A 21,391-nucleotide genomic window follows, 5' to 3' on the forward strand; every position below is an offset into this window, starting at 1 on the left:
GAAATCGGTTTATGATGAATTTTGTTGTTCCGTTACAATCCATCTTAACTGAAATGTACTATAAGAGATTTTTCCAACCGATAATATTTAGTATTAAAATATTGTATAAAATGTCTAATCGTATATACTTTAAGATCGAAAAGGCATGAATGTGTAAGTTATTACTACACATATAAAAATATAATCACAAAAAAAAACAATTTTAAATATTATTAACTTAAAGTCTGTTTGTAAAAGATTACCAGACAAATTCAAGACATGCTCAGAAATCAATATAATTTGAAAGAAAAAAGAATAAATTGCTGAATTAACAGAAATCAAGACATAATCTATAAGTATTACGTAGGGACTAATATCCACTTATTTTTTGTTCTTTCTTTTCTTATACTTATAATTTTCTTCATCTCCCTCACCTGCAAAACTTGCCTTTTCGTATGGTTCTCTCGTCTCCTCATAATGTGAATCTATCAGCGAAGTGTTGTACATATCGAAGCTTTCCTACATATACGAAAACCTTTATCTGTATGTTTATCTCTGTCTTCATCTTCATCTTTATGTAGTTCTAATGAACCAAAACAATCGATTAGAAATGTAGCTAACTACATATAATGTATGCATTTAAATAAAAACTATTGTTTTCTTAAGTACAATAAGCAAATTAGACACTTAGTCAGTTTGTTAATAAAAAAGTTTTGCTATAATTTGCATGTTAATAAAAATTAAAATATTAAAAAATCAACTACTTGGATTTATGAGTTTAAGCTTTTATTTGAATTTATATTAGGAATAATTGTTGACAGTGATTCAACCACAAAATGAATTTGATTAGTAAATTGTGATTAGCTCAGAACACACTTCCATACATACTACCTTTCACCGTTCCATTTTGCAATAATTAAATTTTGCAGTTAAAAAAATAAATAATTTTTATTTAAATTGTTTTGATTTGATATACACATATAGCACTTGTACCATTTTCGAATAGAAGGAACATTTTTCTTGGAATCATTAAATTTTATGGAATAACCGCACTACTATTTTACAAATCGAAAAATCTCAGAGTCTGACCAAAAAAAATTAAGATAATAATATTAAACAAAAGTTTTATCTTATTAAAAAGATAAAGATATTGTTTTCTTAAGTACAATAAGCAAATTAGACACTTAGTCAGTTTGTTAATAAAAAAGTTTTGCTATAATTTGCATGTTAATAAAAAATTAAAATATTAAAAAATCAACTACTTGGATTTATGAGTTTAAGCTTTTATTTGAATTTATATTAGGAATAATTGTTGACAGTGATTCAACCACAAAATGAATTTGATTAGTAAATTGTGATTAGCTCAGAACACACTTCCATACATACTACCTTTCACCGTTCCATTTTGCAATAATTAAATTTTGCAGTTAAAAAAATAAATAATTTTTATTTAAATTGTTTTGATTTGATATACACATATAGCACTTGTACCATTTTCGAATAGAAGGAACATTTTTCTTGGAATCATTAAATTTTATGGAATAACCGCACTACTATTTTACAAATCGAAAAATCTCAGAGTCTGACCAAAAAAAATTAAGATAATAATATTAAACAAAAGTTTTATCTTATTAAAAAGGCATGATGTAATAATAATAACTATACATAAGTTCAAATATTCCTCGATTCATTTTGAATTCAACCCATTATTTTCCATCACTTCAACATCTAAAAAGCAGAGTTTTGATAGGGTTTTGACTTGGAAATATCTTTGAAAGAGATTCGGATAGAGTCAACATCTAAAAAGAAGGTAATCGCTGAAACAAATTGCCTGTTAATGTCTCTACAGAAAATCTATGAAATAATTCTAAGACTAATAAATGATAAAGTCTATTATCTATTACTGAGCTCTTTCATGGTGACAAAAATCACGTAAATAAGTGCTCAAGAGTCACTAAATTAGTTGATGAGACTAGCAGATAGATACACTGAAAATATGTTCCATAATTACGATGAAGGTGTTTCTACAATTAAAATCAATAAAAATCCCTTTCCAATTTCCTAATATCTTATCCTACATGGAGGACTCAAAAGACATCTTTTAAATCTGAAGCTGTTAGGAATAACTTAATTTTTTTATTTTTCCGATATTCGTTATAAAAGCCATTTCCAGTGACTTGAAAATTATTTATTCCAAAAGAATTAAATGAAAGAACTAGGATCTTAAACAGTCTGCAAAGCATACTGTGTTTGGTTTACCGATAAATCAAAACTATGAAAGACAAAATAATGCTATGGTCTGTTAGATCAAAATGCCATTCGTTGTTTTAAAGTCAATTATCGTAAGAGTGTCTTTGGTTATACATGATCAGGATGAGATAATGATCTGGCAAGTTTGCATAAGACTTCACACTAAAAGATGTTGCAATTGTAGCTGTTAATACCTAGAAATCAGCGAAGAAGTTCATATTAAGAAACTGCTAAAAAAATATTTTTGCTATAAACATAAGACCAAAATGTCTTTAGTAGATTTATATAAGACTGAAAATAATGTTGGCGATTTTCAACTAAAGCACAGCCAACTCAATATTGCGGTATCATTACTGACACATCATATATGTCATGTTTAAGACTTGGTTTACTGTCTGACTGTAGGTGGAAGCATCGAAAGCCACCATGTGAGACTTGAACCCACTAAACCACCTCTTAGGAATGAATGGAGAAGATTTCCACAGCATTGTGAAAACGTCATTCCAGTAATCAGAGGAGAGAGGAGAAAAAAGAGATTTAGTACCTAGCGAGCTAGATTTATCTAAGCCAGAAAGCAAGGGCGTACATTAGGGAAATTGGGTTATTAAGAAGGGAGTAGGGTTAGAGCAGATGAACGGAGGCGAGGTTAGCGGTAAACTTTGTGACTGGGGTCACAAAAGCCGTTTCATACAAAAATTACTTCTGTTATGTATTGTGGTGCAGTATTCGAAAGAACAACATCGCAGATTAGGAACAAAGTTGTATGCTAAATAGAGATAAAAGATCGATTTTAAATGCGGAAAAAAATAATTTCGACTTAATATATATAACAACATTGTATAAAATATCAGATAATGCATTAAAAGAATGTGTGAAAGCAGTCAAAAACAACAAAAACAATGTACATAATATGATAAAATTTTCATTTGAACTACTTTTGCTAATCATCAGAAGCATATTCTATATACAAATGTTTAGATAAGATTCAAAGTAGAGGAAGATTGAAAGAAAAACAAAGCAGTTGTCTGCTGTAGTTTTAACATTTGTTTACGAAAGTTTGGTATAGAAGCATAGGTAAGGTTTATAATTAAAAAATTTCAGTGACCTATTAGTTTTCATATAAATCAACAATCTAAAGATGAAAATAACTATTAAAAACTATTTTTACACATACTATGTATAACTTTGATATATGCCAATACATAAGTATAATACTGAAATACAATTTATCAAAAGTTATATATTGCAGCAATCTACAGATATAAGTAACTAAAGCAGAGTATGAGCAAATATAATATAATATAATTAATTTTTACTATGCAAAGTAATACCCCAAGTTTTATAAATTATTTTGGCGCTCTAGAGCGTTAAAACAGTTTCACTATAAGTCATTTTTAGTTTACTACTATAAGCAGTTTTATTACCTATTAACCCTGTGATATGATTCCTTTAACTTCTATACCAGATAGAAAAAATTCGACAGCCTAAAGTACGATTCAATTGTAATTTATAGAAATCAAGTTGATTTTTATTTCGTGTCACAATAGTACAATTTTACACTGATATTGTGAATAATTCTCACAAACTAAAACAAGACAAAACGGACAAAATATTGCTATGAAGACATCTAATATCAAAAGATATGCTGTGTTAACAGGTTCTTAGTGAAGAACCAAGAAAATGATAGCAAAATTAGAATTATTTGTGCTGACAGTAAGGCTATTACACAATTACCATAAAATTATTTTTCAGATTTAAGTGGCAGCTATCAATTAAAAGTAACTTTAAAAATACTAAAGATAGCTATTTTAAAGTTATTATACCTAAAAAAAAAAATTAGAAATAATTAAAAACAATTTTTTTTTTTATTTTCAGTGATTTTTTAAAATATCGTGAATAGTTTATTCTTCCTTTTTATATAAAATCCATTTTATTATCAAAATTATTTAAATTATAAAGCAGGATATATAATTTATTAATTTGTTCAAAATAAATTCGCTAGGAATCGCGAAAAAAATTCATACCTTAGTCAATTTATATAAATATTTAGTTACGTTACTTTAATAAATCATTACGTTATTTCACTAAAAATGCAACCCTGACTTTTTAACTGCAGGTGAGCATTTATCAGATGTTCAATCAGCTGTGCGTTACTATACGTAGCAAGTGAAAAGCAACAAAGCATTTTTCAGCTTTTATAAACAATTTTGGATAAATTTAAAATTTCTGTGGTTTTTATTTAAAAAACTCGTAATAACAAGAAATATAGTGAAAGTTTTATTGTGCCGAAAATATTTTTTGTTGGTTTTCTTTATCAAAATGACCTCACGCAAACGTAGTGGTAGCGGCTCTTCCAAGCGACCAAAAGAAAAAGTTGTTTATATTTATGAATTATTTTTTCGTGGTGAAGATCCCACAATTGATAGTCCGGAATTTTGGAACGAATTTTTCTTATTGCAACCAAATGTAGAATCGCTTGAAGCAGAAGTATCAAAACTTACAAACGAGGTGTTTCCGGTAGTCAGAGATAATCTGAATTTATTGTTCCAAAAATGCATTGAAATGTTAGAAACCGGCAAGTATAGCTTATAAACAACTTACACATTTTTATTGAATTTAGATACTAATACAAAATATATCAATAGATCATCCCAAACGCCTGTGCAACAGTTTGCAAACACTTTGCTCACTCTTCTACGCAATATTCAAAAAGTCAACAGCAGACACAGCATTTGATATACTTAATGAGATTTTTGGTTACGAAAAAATGGACAAGTGGATGAAGGAGCTAATGAATCATTGTAGTCATATATTATTGGGTTTGTAAATACACAAAAAAGTATGCAAAAATAAAACCTATTGATTTGCTATTGTTGTCTCCGCAGGTGATGTCACCGAGAGTGCCCGTTTCATGTGTTTAAAGTTGCTGCTCGTGATTGTTACTGGTACTGATAATGTCAGCCAAAATGTATTACTGGAGTATCTCATGATGCATACATTATTTGATGCATTTGTGCATTTACTTAGCGATCCAACATTACGTGCACAACATGGACATGATATTGTTATTCTGCTCACTATTTTGGTTAATTATCGAAAGCATGAGGCAACTAATCCCTATGTGGTACAATTATCTATATTAGCAGATGAGTTGGCTCTGAATGGGTACGAGTTATATAAACTATTTCTTAAAACAGGCAATAAAATTCGTTTTCTTTTCTTTTAGGTATGGACAAATGATATCACAATCATTAATTGATTTCTGTCGACAGTACATGCAAAGCCTATCGAATGTACAGTCTTCATCATGGTTTTCTTCACTCTCCAATATTGTTGGCAATATGTTTGTTTCAGATGAAGGCTGTGAACGAGTACAACAAATTAAAGCTAATAATGGATTACTTCTAGCTCTTTACGAAGCAGTACATTTAAACAGAAATTTCATTACTACTTTAGCACACACGCAAGCTGAATCCAGTGCGCCTCCTTCTCCCAGTAATACTTTAAGCTTAACACAACCAGTGCCTGATTTGGCTAATGCGCCTATTATTGATATGACACAGTATCCAACAAATTTATTAGTAGCTGTGTTTCAATATTGGTAATTATCTAGAAATTGTGACAACAATAAGCGAATGAAAAATTATGAGGCGTTATTTAAATTTATCATATTTCATTATCTATATTACGTGTGTGTAGGTATTTAATTAATAATGACTCAAATTGTTTTATTTCAGCCACTTAATTGGTTTTTATTTTTAAATAATTATATTTTGTTTTTCTTGTAGTTCGATTGTCATGCAGGATAACAAAAATGAGTCCAGCATAGCTAATCTCAAACTTTGTTTTCTCATACTTACCTGCATATCGGAGGATCAATATGCTAATTCAATGATGCATGACACTAATCTCACTTTTAAAGTTATGCTACATCGTGCCCAGATGCGTCATCGTAAATTACACGTAGATCGTGTAGGGAAATCGCAACCATTGGCTGCTACTTTGCTAGATTTATTAGTTGAATTCATTGTGTCGCACTTAATGAAGAAATTTCCAATGGAACTATATTTAGTGTGCATAGGTGTTATACATCGCATACTGTGTTACCAGAAACGTTGTAGAGTGCGTTTAAATTATCCCTGGAAGGAGTTATGGTCTGCTTTAATAGGACTGCTACGGTTTTTAGTGAATCAGGAACAGACATTAGTTAAGAAATGCAATATATTTTATTTATCTCTGCAGGTGAGTGTTTCATTCTTACGTTAAAAATGTAAATACAGTTAGTTATTTATAATGTTGTTGTTTTGACCTGCTGGGATCTGCTTGTAAGCCATTTTGAGAGGTGTTGTTGAACGATACTTAGTCGTCGCTGGCATCTAGTCGCTCCAGGACGAAGACCCTAATTATTTATAATGTGTTCTTCTAGTTAATTGTTTTAAATTATTTAGATTTCCAAGAGAAATATTCATAAAATATACTTACACATACAATAAGCTTTATGAAACTTATTGTATTTATAATAATTTATATTTTTTTTACTAAGAGACTAGGTAAATTTAAATTTTATAAGAAACTGTTAGGTCATCATGATATTCATACATGTATGTATATGTATATATACATATATATATGCAACTTTTTTTATATATGCATTTTTTCAAAAATGAAAAAATGTAATTTACTTTTATAAATTTTACAATTTATATTATTTTATAGATATTTAAATACAAGAAACTGATCCTTGTATATATTATAATATATATTGTAAAAATATAATCTAATATTTTTATGCAAATTTGACTTATATTGCTTTCTTAGGGCTCTATTGAAGTAGTATTCAGACTGATACATAGACTAGCCAAATCATAATTATAAAGTTAACTTTAGTATTTTAAAAACATTTATGTCTTGCAATATTTTCTTATATGATTGCGCATTTAAAATAAAAACTATTTTCACATGATATAATATTTAAATTTTTCTTTTCAAAACTATAACTAAATTAACAATATTTATGGCTTTGGACTATTGCAGGTAATTAACATATTTAATCTCTTCATAACCTATGGCGACACCTTCTTAGCCACAACAAATAGCTACGATGAACTGTACTATGAATTGAATCGTGAAGAAAAAGTGTTTACAGAAATATATGCAATGGGTATGAAAAATATTTTTAACTTATAAAAAAACATATTTTAACATATATTATAATATATTTTTATTTATATTTGTATTATATTTTTTTTTTTGTTTTGATAGTCCTGCGCTATACAACAATGCCTGATTGTGAATACAAAGATGATGTCATCAAACTACTCAATTCACTAGTGAATATACTAGCTATTGTTAAACATTTCCAAAATAAGATAAAGGAATGGTTATCTGAGCAAGGACTATCAACACCAACTGAAGAACAAATACTTGATGTGGTACGTAAGAATTATGATCTTACACTTAAACTACAGGATTCACTTGACCATTACGAACGTTATGCTGAAGCGCCACATCACACAGCTTTCTTTAAGACTATGGTCCGTGATGTTGTTATAGATACGCGTAAGCATATCTATGGATATGTGAAGGAAGCTATTTCCGTTATACCTGAACAGGACACAATGTTAACTTCAACCACTTCATCCAATACGTAAACAACGAAGCTGGATTTATTAAAAAATGAAGACGAAAAAAGAAACAAAATTATTTTTATTCCTTCAAATATCATGACTGTTTCTCTTATGTATTTTACATATTTAAAAATAAGTATATAATTGCAAATTTTCCTTTTTATAATATATATATGATATATCATTTGTTTTAGTGATTAATTAAATTTTACATTATTTAATGTAAAGCGAAAAGCGAGTTTATTCTAAAATTGTTTTACATAAAATTGAGTTGCATTTCATTTTGTAAATTAAATATCTAGAAGATATAATATATATTATATACACTTTATCATGTTATAACATTAAATATTATATACAGAGATTATAAGATATTTTTTAATATCTTTAATAATATATGTTTTTTATATTTTAAATTAAAAACTAATTAATGGACATACGTTGTCTCAAACATCGTATTAAAGTTAGAGAAAAGAAAATGTATAAAGTCCATTCAAATTAAAAAAAAAATGTTTTACTTTTAATTAAGTTAAATTAAATATAAAATAAAATATTTTATAAGCAATAAAAAATCTTTTTGTGCCGTTACAGATTCATAGTTATATATTTCGCTATTAACGTTAAAACTTCCTTAATGTATCCTAATATTTTATTTTACAAAAATATAACTAAATGTATTTTGATTTTTACATATATATATGTATAATATTAAAATTTTTAAAGCAAATTTCTGTTCTGTGAAATTAAAATATTTAATTAAATTGTTAAACATTGTTCTGGTAAAGTCTAAATTTGACGTAAGAAGTAGTTACAGATGAACGGGCTTGAATACTATGACTGTATCATGAATATTAAGCAATTATTTTGGATACATGATGAAATCAGTACGATGGGTTCTTCGTATGAATATGAAATATTAATAAAAGTATTTTTACTACATATAAGTATGGTTTCTAATTCTTTTTGAGCCGGGTCTAAGCTAATACCATTATTATAAGATGAACCAGATTATTTTATCATAGCTTTACTCTCTTATTTTTAATAGTAAATACTTTGCCTGTATAAGCAAACCTAAAGCGTTGACTTAGTCATTTATTCGCACAGTATTGCGGTGTTATAAGGAGTAGTACTGAGACTATTTTGGTTGTACATTATTGTTTGCTGTCCACATAGGAGCGAACGGCAAAAATTTATTACTTTTAAGGGTTTAGAAATAACTATAAACTCTAGTGAAAGATACTACTAGTATTATTAGGTCTACTTGTCCAAGTTAAAGAGTCGTGCACTAAACAAAATCATATGGAGTTGAGTTGAAAATTATTTATTTATTAACAAAGTTATAAGGTATTTATAAATTACATCTAACTAAAATTTATAGAAGCTATAGCTACTTAGCCTTAAGTTTATTGATTTAAAAAAGAAAAAAGGGTAGGATGACAGTATGATTAGGGCCGAAGTACCTTGTTTTATTTATTTTATTATTTTTTGGGTAGGGAAAGGGTTGACTGACTTCTTTTTCCACTAAACACTTCAATTGTAAGCTCAGATTACGACTCACTATCTATCGGATTTCTTAAAAACGTATTATTGATTTATTTATTAGTTGTAAAAAACTTAAATAATACTTAATTTAATTAAATAAATTAAGTACCTCATCAAGAAGCATAAATTAAATTCATTTCATTGAATATCTTTTCACACAATTGTAATCAATTTTTCATTCATTCATTCATTCATCATTCATCTTTTCTTTGAAATTCAATTTTATTCATGCAATTCAAATTCATTTCATTCAATCGGTTGGGTTCGTTCTTTCGGTCAGGTTTGTGGCCTTCAGGCAAACAAACAATTTTTGTATTAAATTTTGAAAGCGAATTCAACAAAAACACCAGGCGGGCAGAAAGTCATCTAAAGCAACACATGTACGAGTCTCAACACCAAAGCATGAAAGACTAATATGCAACAGGTTTCAGTTGTCAGAGAAAAGTAAATTATCAACATTACTCATGCATTTTTATTTATTTTCCATTTCTTTTACATTCCTGACACTTCATGCGACCCAGCGGTAAATGAAAACGTTTACTAAAAATACAGTTCAATATAAATTACTCATACATATTTCAATTTCTTTTGCACTCATGACGCTTTTTGCGCCCCAGCGGGAAACTAAATGGAGTTCAGTGCAATTGAAATTATTCATATGTACATATTTTTATTTTCAATAGTTTTTGCATTCACAACACATGATGAGACCCAGCAGGAAATTAAAAATTTTATTAAAAGTCAATTCAATTTTAAAATACTGATATATAATTACATTATTTTAAATTTTTTTTATATTTCTGATACTTTCTGAAACATGCTATATTATAAACTCTTGTATAATATTATATATAACGATATTTGTTGAAAATTTTTCAATATATTACTTTACTAAAATGCTGAATTATAAATTACAATATCATTTTTTAATACAATTATATTTTCCTTTAAAATAAACATTTAATAAGTTAATTATAATCAACTTTAACAACTATTAACTATATAAATTATAAACAAAGAATAGTATTTTGTTTTTCAAGATTAGTTTAAATTAAATTATACTATACTAGAGAAATCGACAATACATATAATTTTTTAATTTCGAACGAAGTAGATAATTAAAATGTTAAAATTAAAATTTAACAATTTGTATCATAATTAACTGATACTTATTGTTGTTAAAAGTTGACTTCAATCAGTGTCTTTAATACAATATAAAATGAACACCTACATTTTATATTGTATAATTTATTTTGAAATAGTCCTACTTACTGGGGGTACAAACTTACTTAAATTATATAAAATTATATATATATACTTATTATTTAAAATTGACTCTATAAAAATATTTTCATTAACTTACTATTTACTTATTAACTTAAACTTATTATTTAATACGGTGTAATGATATGTTTTGTGAGATAATTTTATTAAATTTAGAACATTTTTAATGATCATTATTATGAATCACATTATATAAAATAAATACCTTTTTGTTATAATCTATTTGAGTTATAAAATATTGCAAAAACGTTTATATTATATCAAATTTTAGTAGTGTAAGAAAATTAAATCATAAAAATTAATATAATAATTTTCACAAGAAGTGTTTACCACTATGGACGTGTGCGAGTTAGACTAAGTTAATGCTAAACCAAATGGGAGATTTTTCGACATATCACTACATTATCGGCACAACTTAGAATTTCCCTCATTTAGAACGCAACTTAGCCTAACTCGCACACATCCTATATAGCTTTATTTTGTATATTGAATTTTTGTAGTTGTGAATTAAAACAACTTTTGTTAAAAACAATTTTAATTATAGTTATTAATTGTCCACTACATATCACGAATGTATTCTGATAATGAAAAAAATTTCCTACTGGGATGCATATTAAAAAAATCTGATTACGGGACCTAATTAATTCTGTTTCTTTTATTGTATTTATTCTCTTTCATATATACACATACACAGCTGCATTAATTTAAAATTAAATAAGTGCAATTTTTAAATTGCGAAAGCTTTCTATAAATATTGTATTTCTGATTGCCTGGTATTTCGACCATTTTGTATTTCATTTGTGCGAAATGCCAAGGAATTTTGGAAATTTTGTTCCTCTCTATCGTTTCTTTCTCAAACCAACAACGTTGGTAATTTGTTTATTTATTTTGTTAATATTATTATTAAATTTATGTCAAGCCAGTATGGAAAGATAATTTAATTGATACAAAAATGAATTTTTTCCATAACTAATAGGAATAAAATAAATAATGAAATTTTATAAACTCTAATAAAATTTATTTTATTAAATTTGCATCGTGTAGTGCAAAGTTTCTTTAATAAATTAAGTAAAAATTAATTAAAATTTATGAACTGAACGTGGGTTAACGTTGTGGGTTAAAGAATTAATTATTAATTATTTGTTTAAGATTACAGACATAATATATAAATTTTTGTTAAGTTTAACTTATTGATAAAATTTATTAAATTCAATATTTGGAGGCGGATCCAAAATATAAGTAATGTAGTGATGATCAATTTTTCAGAAAAATATTGATTCGTTTCTTTGCAAATCGATTTCTTGCATTAGTACTCGTATTTTAATATGGAACGATTATATATCAGATTTATGATATTATATTCATATGATGTATATTCTATTTTTTTTTGTTTTTTCCCACTAAAACTCTATTCATAATTTAAAATAATATATATATATTAATGAAGATTTATATTTATAGATATATACTCATATCATATAAGATATTTATAAAGAGCCAAGTACTTTAAAATAAATGATTTCTTTTAATGGTTCATTGGTTGTATTTAAAAGCAATGAATCTTCGTTGTTAGATCAAAATTAACTAAACTTTAATTAAAATTTTTTCATTCTTAGCAGTAACATTGAAACTATAATTAAAGTTTTAATTTTTCTCAACTTTCACATCAAATTAACAAAATTCCAAATCAAAATATACAAGTCAAGTACGGTTTTGAGTAAGTTGGCAAATGAACACTGACTCTGAGCTTGGCGGGGTACGAATTCAATCCTTGGTACTTGCAGTCTCAAAAAGCTATTTCCAAATAATAAAATATAAGAAGTTATTCCAAGTTCACTGCTGATGGGTATATCGCAATACTCTAAACACCTGTATGGTCAATTCAATTAATTAAAACAATATAAAAAGAATTTATGTTGTTCTACTTCACTATTTTTCGAAACCTCTCCATCAAAAAATTTTTTATTGAAAAGCATTCAGAAAATTAAAATTAATGTGAATTTTCGATAGATCGCGAATTTTGATTTATAGGTTCTCCTTAATCAAGGTCCAATAGTTTCTATTAAAATAATGGTTGCTCTCGACATAACTTAAAAAATTTGATGACCATCTAGATTGTTAAATTAGATTGCTTGATTGTTAGACTCTGCAGTTATCTGATGTAAATGTAATTGAACCAAATACCTTTTAATTTGCTAAGATCCATTTTAGTCATTAAACTTTCTTTCTCTAAACCCCTAAGCCCGATTCAATAAAATTGTTTTATAAATAAGACCTCTATTAATTTTATGAGGTATTTTGTGTTTTTTTCTTATTTAAAAAGGAATAAATAATCATTAAAAGTTTTCAAATTTTACCTGTTCTCCAATCAATAATATCTCTCCTCTCCTTATATTCTCTTCAAGTTTTGTTTTGTTTGAACATTGTTGTTGTGGTAGTTCGCAGGGATCTGCTTGTAGAATCCCTTTGGGTATGGTGAACGGCACTTGGTCGTCATGCTGCACGAGTGTCTCAGAGATGTAGACCCCGCCGTTATTGGAACCCTTTCTTTGAATCTTAACAATCCTCATTTGTACAGGCCGAGGTGTCATTATTATCATTAGGATCTTTGTTTTGTTGAAAAGGAATTCGTAAAAATACTCGAAAATTACGGACAGTAGAATACGAAGAGTGATTCGTTTAAGAGTCGATTTCTCAACTTTAGCTATAAAGTTTTTTATCCATTATTACAAGTTTTATTTTAAAATCAGTCGCAGTTATGCGAAGTTTCGCATTTAAAATTACTTGCTGATTTTTTTGAAGAACTAATATTGACGAAATTAATTTCCGTTACGTTAAAAAATTACAATAAAGAAAAAATTTAAACACAATTTTTGTATATTTTTGCATTTATTAAAATTTACGATATATTTATTAAATTTTTATAACATGTTTTTTATTAAAGTATAATTTTTATTATATATTATATGTGATTAAATGGTATATGGTATGAGACGTACATTTTTATAAATAAAAAATGTTAACATATTTTCAACTAATTATAAATAAAGTAAAACATTAATTTATATATAAATTTCATTTTATAATAATCTTAAAATTTTTTTAAACATAATTTTTAAAAAATATAATATTTATATTACATATGTAAATGAAATGACAAAATTGTGATATTTAAATTTTATATTTTGATTTATTATATACAAAAATATTTGTTATATAAAGTAAATATTTATAAATAAAATTGTTCATACATAAGTTTTAATATTAATATTATTATTTGTATATTTTATTGTATATATGGTAATTTTCGTTAAAGATTTCGTTCGTTATTTGTGTTTCAGCACTGAAGATCGTAGGAGCTAGAGCAGAACAATTTTAGTATATTTAAAGGCACAAATATACGAATCAAGCTTTAGTAATTGGTTTATTTGGAATAAAATAAAATACATATATATAATATAATATGTATAGGTATTTTAAATGATACTATATATATATTTATCATAATATTCAAGTATTCAATGATGCTACATTATTGATCGATCTAGACTTATTAGTTAGAAATGTAAATGCTAAACTGTATGCTAAATGATCAACCATTTTAATACATATATAATATAAAAAATATATGTACACTTTAATATATATATACTAATAATAATAGATACATTTATTATAATATTATTACTAGGTATATAATTAAATTAGAAGTGATCTACTTTCACCGATACTGTATGAGCCGCCGCATTGCTTGGTAGATCGATATTATCCCATTCGGTATGTAAATTTTTTTCACTATCGGTCGCTTTGAGTGCTAATCCTAGGGAAGCGGTACGTCCAGCACAATGTGGTATATTGAGTGTTACGGGTACTAAAAATTCAAGACCTTGTGGACCGCACATAACAAGTGGTGAGAGCATTGTTTCACCTAAATTAAAAAAAGTTAATTTAAGATTAGTTTAAGATTATTAAATTTAATAAATTGTTTTATTTTTAAATGTTTGCAAACACAATAAAAAGTGATATCAAATAATAATTTGTTTATTAACAATTATATAAAATTTGTTTTTTTTTTAAAAATTAGGTATATAAGGTTAAAAATCTTTAGACTTATACTTATACTTATGATATAATACATTTACACATAAAAATCTGGATCTGCGTGCTACAAATTTTTTGATTTATATTTAATCCAAATTTAAGATGATCTATAACAGACGCTGTTTTAAAATTTATAGTGAAGTTACTGTGGACTTGGCACGATAAATTAATATATCAAAATTTAAATCTGGTTTCTGCAAATGTGATTTTCTTTAAACCAAACTTCAATATAATAAATAATAAACGTCACCACACACAACTATCAGCCACCACAACTATACCCCAGAAATCAACATATTAAAGAAGTTGATCTCATATAAGCTATCCAATCTTCTGTTGTAATCATGACAGATATATCTTATTAGTTTCAGACTTCTGACTAAGAACCTAACATAGTGGAAAGAATATATAGAACGGCAACTTAATTATTAAAAACTACGCTTAATATTAGCATTACGAAAACTTTGCATTGAGTACAAAGAAAGCTTGTTTAAAGCGTTATTGTATGTGATGGGCTTAAGCATTAGCTATTAATTAACTATTGTAACTGTCATTCGTGTCGTTTAGATTGACATCAGTAAATACCAAATAAGCAAGAGTAGGCGCTGAAAAAAGTCTGGCTTCTATTCTTGTTCTTTCGCTAGCGCTGATAATAAGCGCGAACAAGTTTAGGTAATTAGGCAACATGCGTTGTTTGTATGCGATATAGTACTTTATAAGGAGTATATATTGCAGATTCTCGACTCTTACTTGTTGATGCTGAAAAAAAAATATTCTTTACGGGCCCACTCTAAGAAATTAAAAAGTTCTGCCTAATATATTTAGTATCTTTAGGTATGTATAGTACATTGCCTAGGTTTAAGGGGTAGTCGTTTGTGTACACTTAATTTCTAAAACATGACTGTAATACAATTATAGATCCAGTAATAATTTTATTAAACTAAAGACTCGATAGCGCTGATAATAAAACTAATTATATATATATATAAAAACTAATTTAAATTATAGAAGGAATATATGCATTGAACACAAAATAAGTGCAATAATGAAAATGTTATAATTATTCTAATTATATATATCTAGTATTAGGACAAAAGGTTTTTTTAGATCTCTATATTTATATTATATTCCGTATAAAATATATATAAGCTGTTCTAATTAATTAAGGATAAGAGAATTATTGTTTTTCTGTTAGAATTTAATCATGACTTTGTTAATTCGTAAGTAGTATTTACATCTCAAATTAAGTTATTATATTGAAAATATTAAAAAGCTATTATTAAATAATTTATTTGAAATGTTGTATTTTATAGTTCACAACAAATTTGGATTATATGTTTATTCATTCAATATTCAATGTAGTCATATGTATGTATATATTACATTATTACTGATATTTTTATTATTAAACACGATGCCTCGCGACTGGTGTCAAAAGAGCTTAATTTTATATAAAAAGACCATCCAAAGTAGGTTGCTGTAGACATCAAGATAGATAGGCTCAAGATATTCTCTACGGACATTACTTTCATGAAACGATTTATAATTGGCGACATCGCAAGGGTTCGCGAAAATGACATGCAAATAAATCAATCATCTTCAGAATGGTGCTACAAAAACCAGACAAACACTAAAACAAAGTCAGACAAACTGATTGTGGAAACTGTTTCTATAAATACATTGGATAACATAACGACCTTAAATTTCGCTTGATCACATTTTACAATGTTGGCAACTTACAAAAATAATTGTTTCGACAATTTTTATACATATTTTTTAAATTATAAATTCCGGATATATTTTATACAGAATGTACAGTGGTTAAGGATGTCATTGAACAAAATATTGATTGGAGTGTAGTTTTAATTCATAAGAGTTTAATTTCTTCAATATCATGGAAGTGAAACTAAATAATAAATAAACTAAACTAAAGTGGTTCCTTTTAATTTAACTTGGTGTCCACATCTTTTTCTAAGATATAACATATATACCTACAAGACATTTTAGAAGAACAACTCCTATATTTAAATCGTTCTAAAAACAATTATTTTATATAAATAAACCGCTTAAAGACCGTATCACTTCTAATAAATTAGAGTATATACACAAAATAAGGAAAGTGAAATATTATCAGATGACCGTCCGTAGTTTAGAGAGGAAGTGTACGATTTTGCGGATAGATACTGTAATCTAATTTTTTAATTCAACTAAACAATATAGCAAAAAGAAAATCAAGGTTTATATAATATTATATAAAATAATACTTAATTTTTGTAATTATAACACTTTTTTGACAGAGTAAAAATTGTTGAGCATGTGATTTGTAAAGGAATAGTGTGAATAGATAAGTGAAAAATAGGGTTTTGTTAAAAAAATATGAAAATAGATTATTAGCATCAAGTGAGGTCGATAGAGGTTATAGACGATTACAATGTTAGTAACAATTTTTATAAATGTGTTAGGTAACCATTAAACCAGACCAGTATTAGTAAGATATTAAATTTTAACTAAAACAATACAAACACAATCATACGGACAACACACAACATATATGTGTATTAATATTCTCAACTTATATACAACATATAAATAATAATAACATAAAACCATAAAAACACACAATAAATATATTAGAGTTTTAATAGTTGAGCTGAAAAGGAATCATATTTATGTAAATAAAACAAAAACAAACCATTTTCCATATCCAGTGGGGGTCCACCAACAGCTTCGCCCATGCGTGGGTCACTGACAGTAAAGTAAATTTCTTGTCGCACGCCAGCAGGGATCGCGCCTGGCGGTATTTGTAGTGAAACATTCCACACATTGTCCGCTAAAGTACCGCCTTTTAAATCAAAGATTCCACGTGTCGTTGTAGGGTCTCTAGGTACAGCAGGAAATTGTCCCATACCCGGCAAACTAGCAGCTACTGGTGCTGATGTTGGTACTGGTCCTGCGACTGGCAAGGACATATTACTAGTGTATGGTGTACTGGTAGCATTTGGCGGTCCAACGGGTAGACTACCTTGTGATGTATATTGTGTTTCAATAGATGTACAACTATCGCCGATTGTTGTTGTCGTTGGTGGCGGAGGAGGGCCGGTGCGTTTCAATATATTAGAAATGTGAAATGGTGCACGCATTGAACGTGGCGTTGAGGGTAATGTTGGTTTAGGTGGTTCCAATGGTTCAACTGGCGGCCCTTGTACTATATTTGATGATGGTTCGGATTCCACTTTAGTTTCGAAAACTTCGTCAGATAAATCATTTGTTTCATTGGTATCTTGCAGCATGCCATGATTTAATTGATTTTCAATACACGTCGTTTGTATATCAGCAGCACTAGAGTTTTCATTTTCAATATCATCATCATCATCAATTTCACTTTGCACCAATGGCGCTTTACTCTCTGTTCTTATTGTAGACTCATTAGCTTGTATGACAGTATTTTCTATAACAGTGTCTGTAGATTTTTGTAAATCCGAACGACTAAGACTCTCATCGTCCTGATTTATCTCTACCACCGTTATTTCAGTTTTTTCCTCTTTTTTCTCATCGGTTTCATTTTCACGTGACTGCAATATACTTTCCTCTTTGGATTCATAAATGGGTTCTGGTCTGCCGGTATCACGTTTGGAGACATAAATTGGCTCTGCCATACTTTCTAAAGCCTCTCGACGAGTTTGATAAATTTGTTCGCGTAATTGCGCACGATTCTTTAACGCCACTTGACTGGCTTCCCGTCTACTTTGATAGATTGAATCACGATCTGATTTTTCAGATTGGCTGCTACTATGTGGACTAAATTCCCGTTCCATTTCTCTTTTACCCTGACTTATGCGTTCCTGCATTTCTTTTTTCGATTGATACAAATGACTTCTTTGCATTTCACGTTGCATTTCTCGACGAGATTGATATAGTGGTTCATTTATATCACCTTGTTCATTTGCAGCACCTGGATAAAAACGACGTCTTGACATTACCTCTGAATTTGGTGCTCTACGCTGTGCATCCAGCATATATGAATGTTGCTTGTTTTGATACATATCAGTCTGTTCATATTCTAAGCCACTGCTGATTGGTGTCATTTGTCTTCTACCAACGGAACGATCAGCAGTAGTGGTGCTGTGCCTTCTTACAATTTTACGACCACCTCTATTCGCTGCTGCCACTGCTTCAGCTTGTCGTCGTTCTAAATCTATTAGTGCTCTGTTAGCGTATAAGTCATCATGCTCATAGCCATTATAATCTGTATGTGATGCTTTGTGCATGCGCGGCACAGTGCCCAGGTTTCCATAAATATCTTCGGTTTCTAAATTCTGATACGTACTATTCATCAGTTCCTGTTGGTAATGACGTCCATACTGTTGTTGATCTCTATAATACTGTTCACGTGTTAGCATATTTTGTGTCGGCACACTTCCACTTCTTGATGCACCATAATAACGATCTTCAAAACCAGCTGGATATGTTGGATATTCATCGGGGTAGTATGGACGTTGCATACCGCGCTCCAACATTGACTGTTGACGTCTAAGACTGGATTTTGGTTTACGTTCCGGCTCAACCATACTGTTCATACGTCTGAGTGGACGAGTAGATTTTATTAAAGCGTTTTTAATTGCAGTCAATGGACTTTTAAGCATGGATTTTTTCTTTATTTTATGTGGTGGCAAGGGTGGTGGCGCTACACCATTTTCATTATAATACTGTTCGGATATTTGGTGATGTGATGCAGATTGTGCTGGTGGATAATTGTAATAATTGGATTCTTGTAAACGTTCATTATGATAACGCTGTGCAGAACGTGAACGCATTTGTGAAGGATGACCTGGAGGCGGTGGTGGTGGCATTGAATAATATTCATCATATCTTTGTTCGTATGGCTCCATTTCGCTACAGATGTAATTAATTAGGAGGATTTTTTTTTATTTAAAATGTTTATTTTTTTTTAATTTTGAAAATAAAGTTTTAAGTTAAGACTATTCAAGGTTCTTCGGGGAAAAACACTAAATGGATTTTGTGTCCAATTTTTAATACAAGTTTTATATGTTGCCAGAAATGTTTTTTGAGAAATATTCTATATTTGAACCAATAAAAGGAAAGTATTTATTAGTCGGATTCGTATAGCAAAAAAAAACAAGAACAAAAATTTAGTTAATTTATTGAAATTTTTGTTATTGTCTTTTCTTTGCTATTTGAATCTTTCTAACTTTTAAAAATAGCTTGTAATCATATGAAGCGTAGCTTTCGGCAAAAATAATTAACTTTGGCAAGTATTTATATTGAAAGTCAGTGTAAATATGTATATTATATTTGCATATATCATTTTTAATTGCAATTATATTGAACAACCATTTTTATCTAACAGATATTAGGTTATTCCAGTTTATTTGAGAAGATAATAATATGAAAAATAAGTTCCTCTAGGTATAGTTGCAATTTCAGTTATACATTATTATAATGGATAATTGTGTATTTAAATCTTCAGGAAATATTTGTTGAATTAAGTTTATAAACTTTCTTCAGGGTTTTTAATTTGGCTTCAGCGTTTGTAGAAGGAAGAGAATTTCTTATTAAAGTGTTTAAAAAAGTAATGTGTATGCAATTATCATATAATAAACCATTTTTTTATATTGTAAATACTCGCAATTATTAAAACTGACGTAAGGAGGAACTGTTGCTTTTATACTTAAAAACAGGAAATATTGCCAATTTGGTAGATATATTCTTTAGGTTTTTCGGGATTGGATTATTGGGTATTAAATGGTTGAATAGTCAAAAGATAAAAAAAAATAACAAGTATTATATTTTTCATGATATTTAATTAAGACAATAAATAATATATTAGGTTTCATAAAATAACACACTCACGCACAATATAATGCTTTCTCAATTTGTTATAAATTTAAAAAATATAATATGCTATATAGAAAAATGTTATATATTATCATTTGATTTTGCAAATACCAATTTAAGGAAAGCTTTATTTATATTTGTTTTAAATTTTAAACCGATCACCAATTTGAAATATTTATTAAAGTAAAAGAATATATGTTTTCTTATATAAAAGATTTTTGTTTTTAATATAAACATTTTTTTAGTAAATTAACCATTTGTTATTGGCTTGTTTATAAAAAAAATATTATATATATATTTTTTTAAGAAAACTCTACGAGTAACGCAAAATCGTACCCAAAACCTTAACGTTATGATTGTTATTTCTTATATTAAATAATAATTTTTGTTATATAAAAATTAGTTTGAAAATCTAAAAGTTTAAAATCTAAAAGGAAATTGTATTTCTTAAAGTAATTAATTTATAAGAAAAGTTTTAAGTTTAGTTTAAAATCGGAAGTTGACCCGAAAAATGTTTTATTTTTATTTTATTTAATTAATCTTTATTAATTTATTTTATTTTATTAAAAATTCCAAATTAATTTATTTTTAATTTAAAATAAATAAATTTTTTTTTTAATGTTAAAAAATTTCTGTTAAATTTTTCCTTTTGGTTATTGCAAAATACAGCAAAAATTTTATTTATTTTATTTACAACAAAATTGAGATTTTGTGCGTTTATGTGCGTTAAATGATAATTTATTTTTTGTTTT

At 27.7% G+C, this 21,391-nt stretch overlaps 2 protein-coding genes across 5 annotated transcripts in view; one reads left to right on the forward strand and one right to left on the reverse strand.

The window, feature by feature from the left end:
• The first annotated feature begins 4,322 nt into the window (after positions 1-4,322).
• LOC119681151 (armadillo-like helical domain-containing protein 3) lies at positions 4,323-7,998 on the forward strand. The gene is made up of 7 exons (XM_038094254.1): positions 4,323-4,804; positions 4,875-5,048; positions 5,115-5,394; positions 5,456-5,830; positions 6,018-6,471; positions 7,264-7,390; positions 7,492-7,998. The coding sequence occupies exons 1-7, from the start codon at positions 4,549-4,551 to the stop codon at positions 7,878-7,880; spliced, it is 2,055 nt and encodes a 684-aa protein (XP_037950182.1). The 5' UTR covers positions 4,323-4,548; the 3' UTR covers positions 7,881-7,998.
• Positions 7,999-13,930: 5,932 nt separating this feature from the next.
• LOC119678560 (tight junction protein ZO-1) overlaps positions 13,931-21,391 on the reverse strand; it is an 88,813-nt gene continuing 81,352 nt past the window's right edge. For all 4 annotated transcript variants that reach the window (XM_038090453.1, XM_038090454.1, XM_038090456.1 and 1 more), the window contains 2 exons: positions 17,476-19,676; positions 13,931-14,610 (listed from right to left, as the gene is read on the reverse strand). In XM_038090453.1, coding sequence (XP_037946381.1) covers positions 14,387-14,610; positions 17,476-19,676 — 2,425 coding nt within the window. In that variant the 3' untranslated portion in view covers positions 13,931-14,386. The remainder of the gene's footprint in view (positions 14,611-17,475; positions 19,677-21,391) is intronic.

The sequence above is a fragment of the Teleopsis dalmanni genome, chromosome 2 (assembly GCF_002237135.1).
Source record: "Teleopsis dalmanni isolate 2A chromosome 2, ASM223713v2, whole genome shotgun sequence".
Classification (NCBI taxonomy): domain Eukaryota; kingdom Metazoa; phylum Arthropoda; class Insecta; order Diptera; family Diopsidae; genus Teleopsis; species Teleopsis dalmanni.

Bases quoted from the DNA above. Each gene is read 5' to 3' on its own strand.
- LOC119681151 (XM_038094254.1), top strand. From the start codon at position 4,549: ATGACCTCACGCAAACGTAGTGGTAGCGGCTCTTCCAAGCGACCAAAA. The intron at 5,049-5,114 runs GTTTGTAAATAC...TTGTCTCCGCAG, and splicing joins TTGTAGTCATATATTATTGG to GTGATGTCACCGAGAGTGCC. The intron at 5,831-6,017 runs GTAATTATCTAG...TTTTTCTTGTAG, and splicing joins GTAGCTGTGTTTCAATATTG to TTCGATTGTCATGCAGGATA.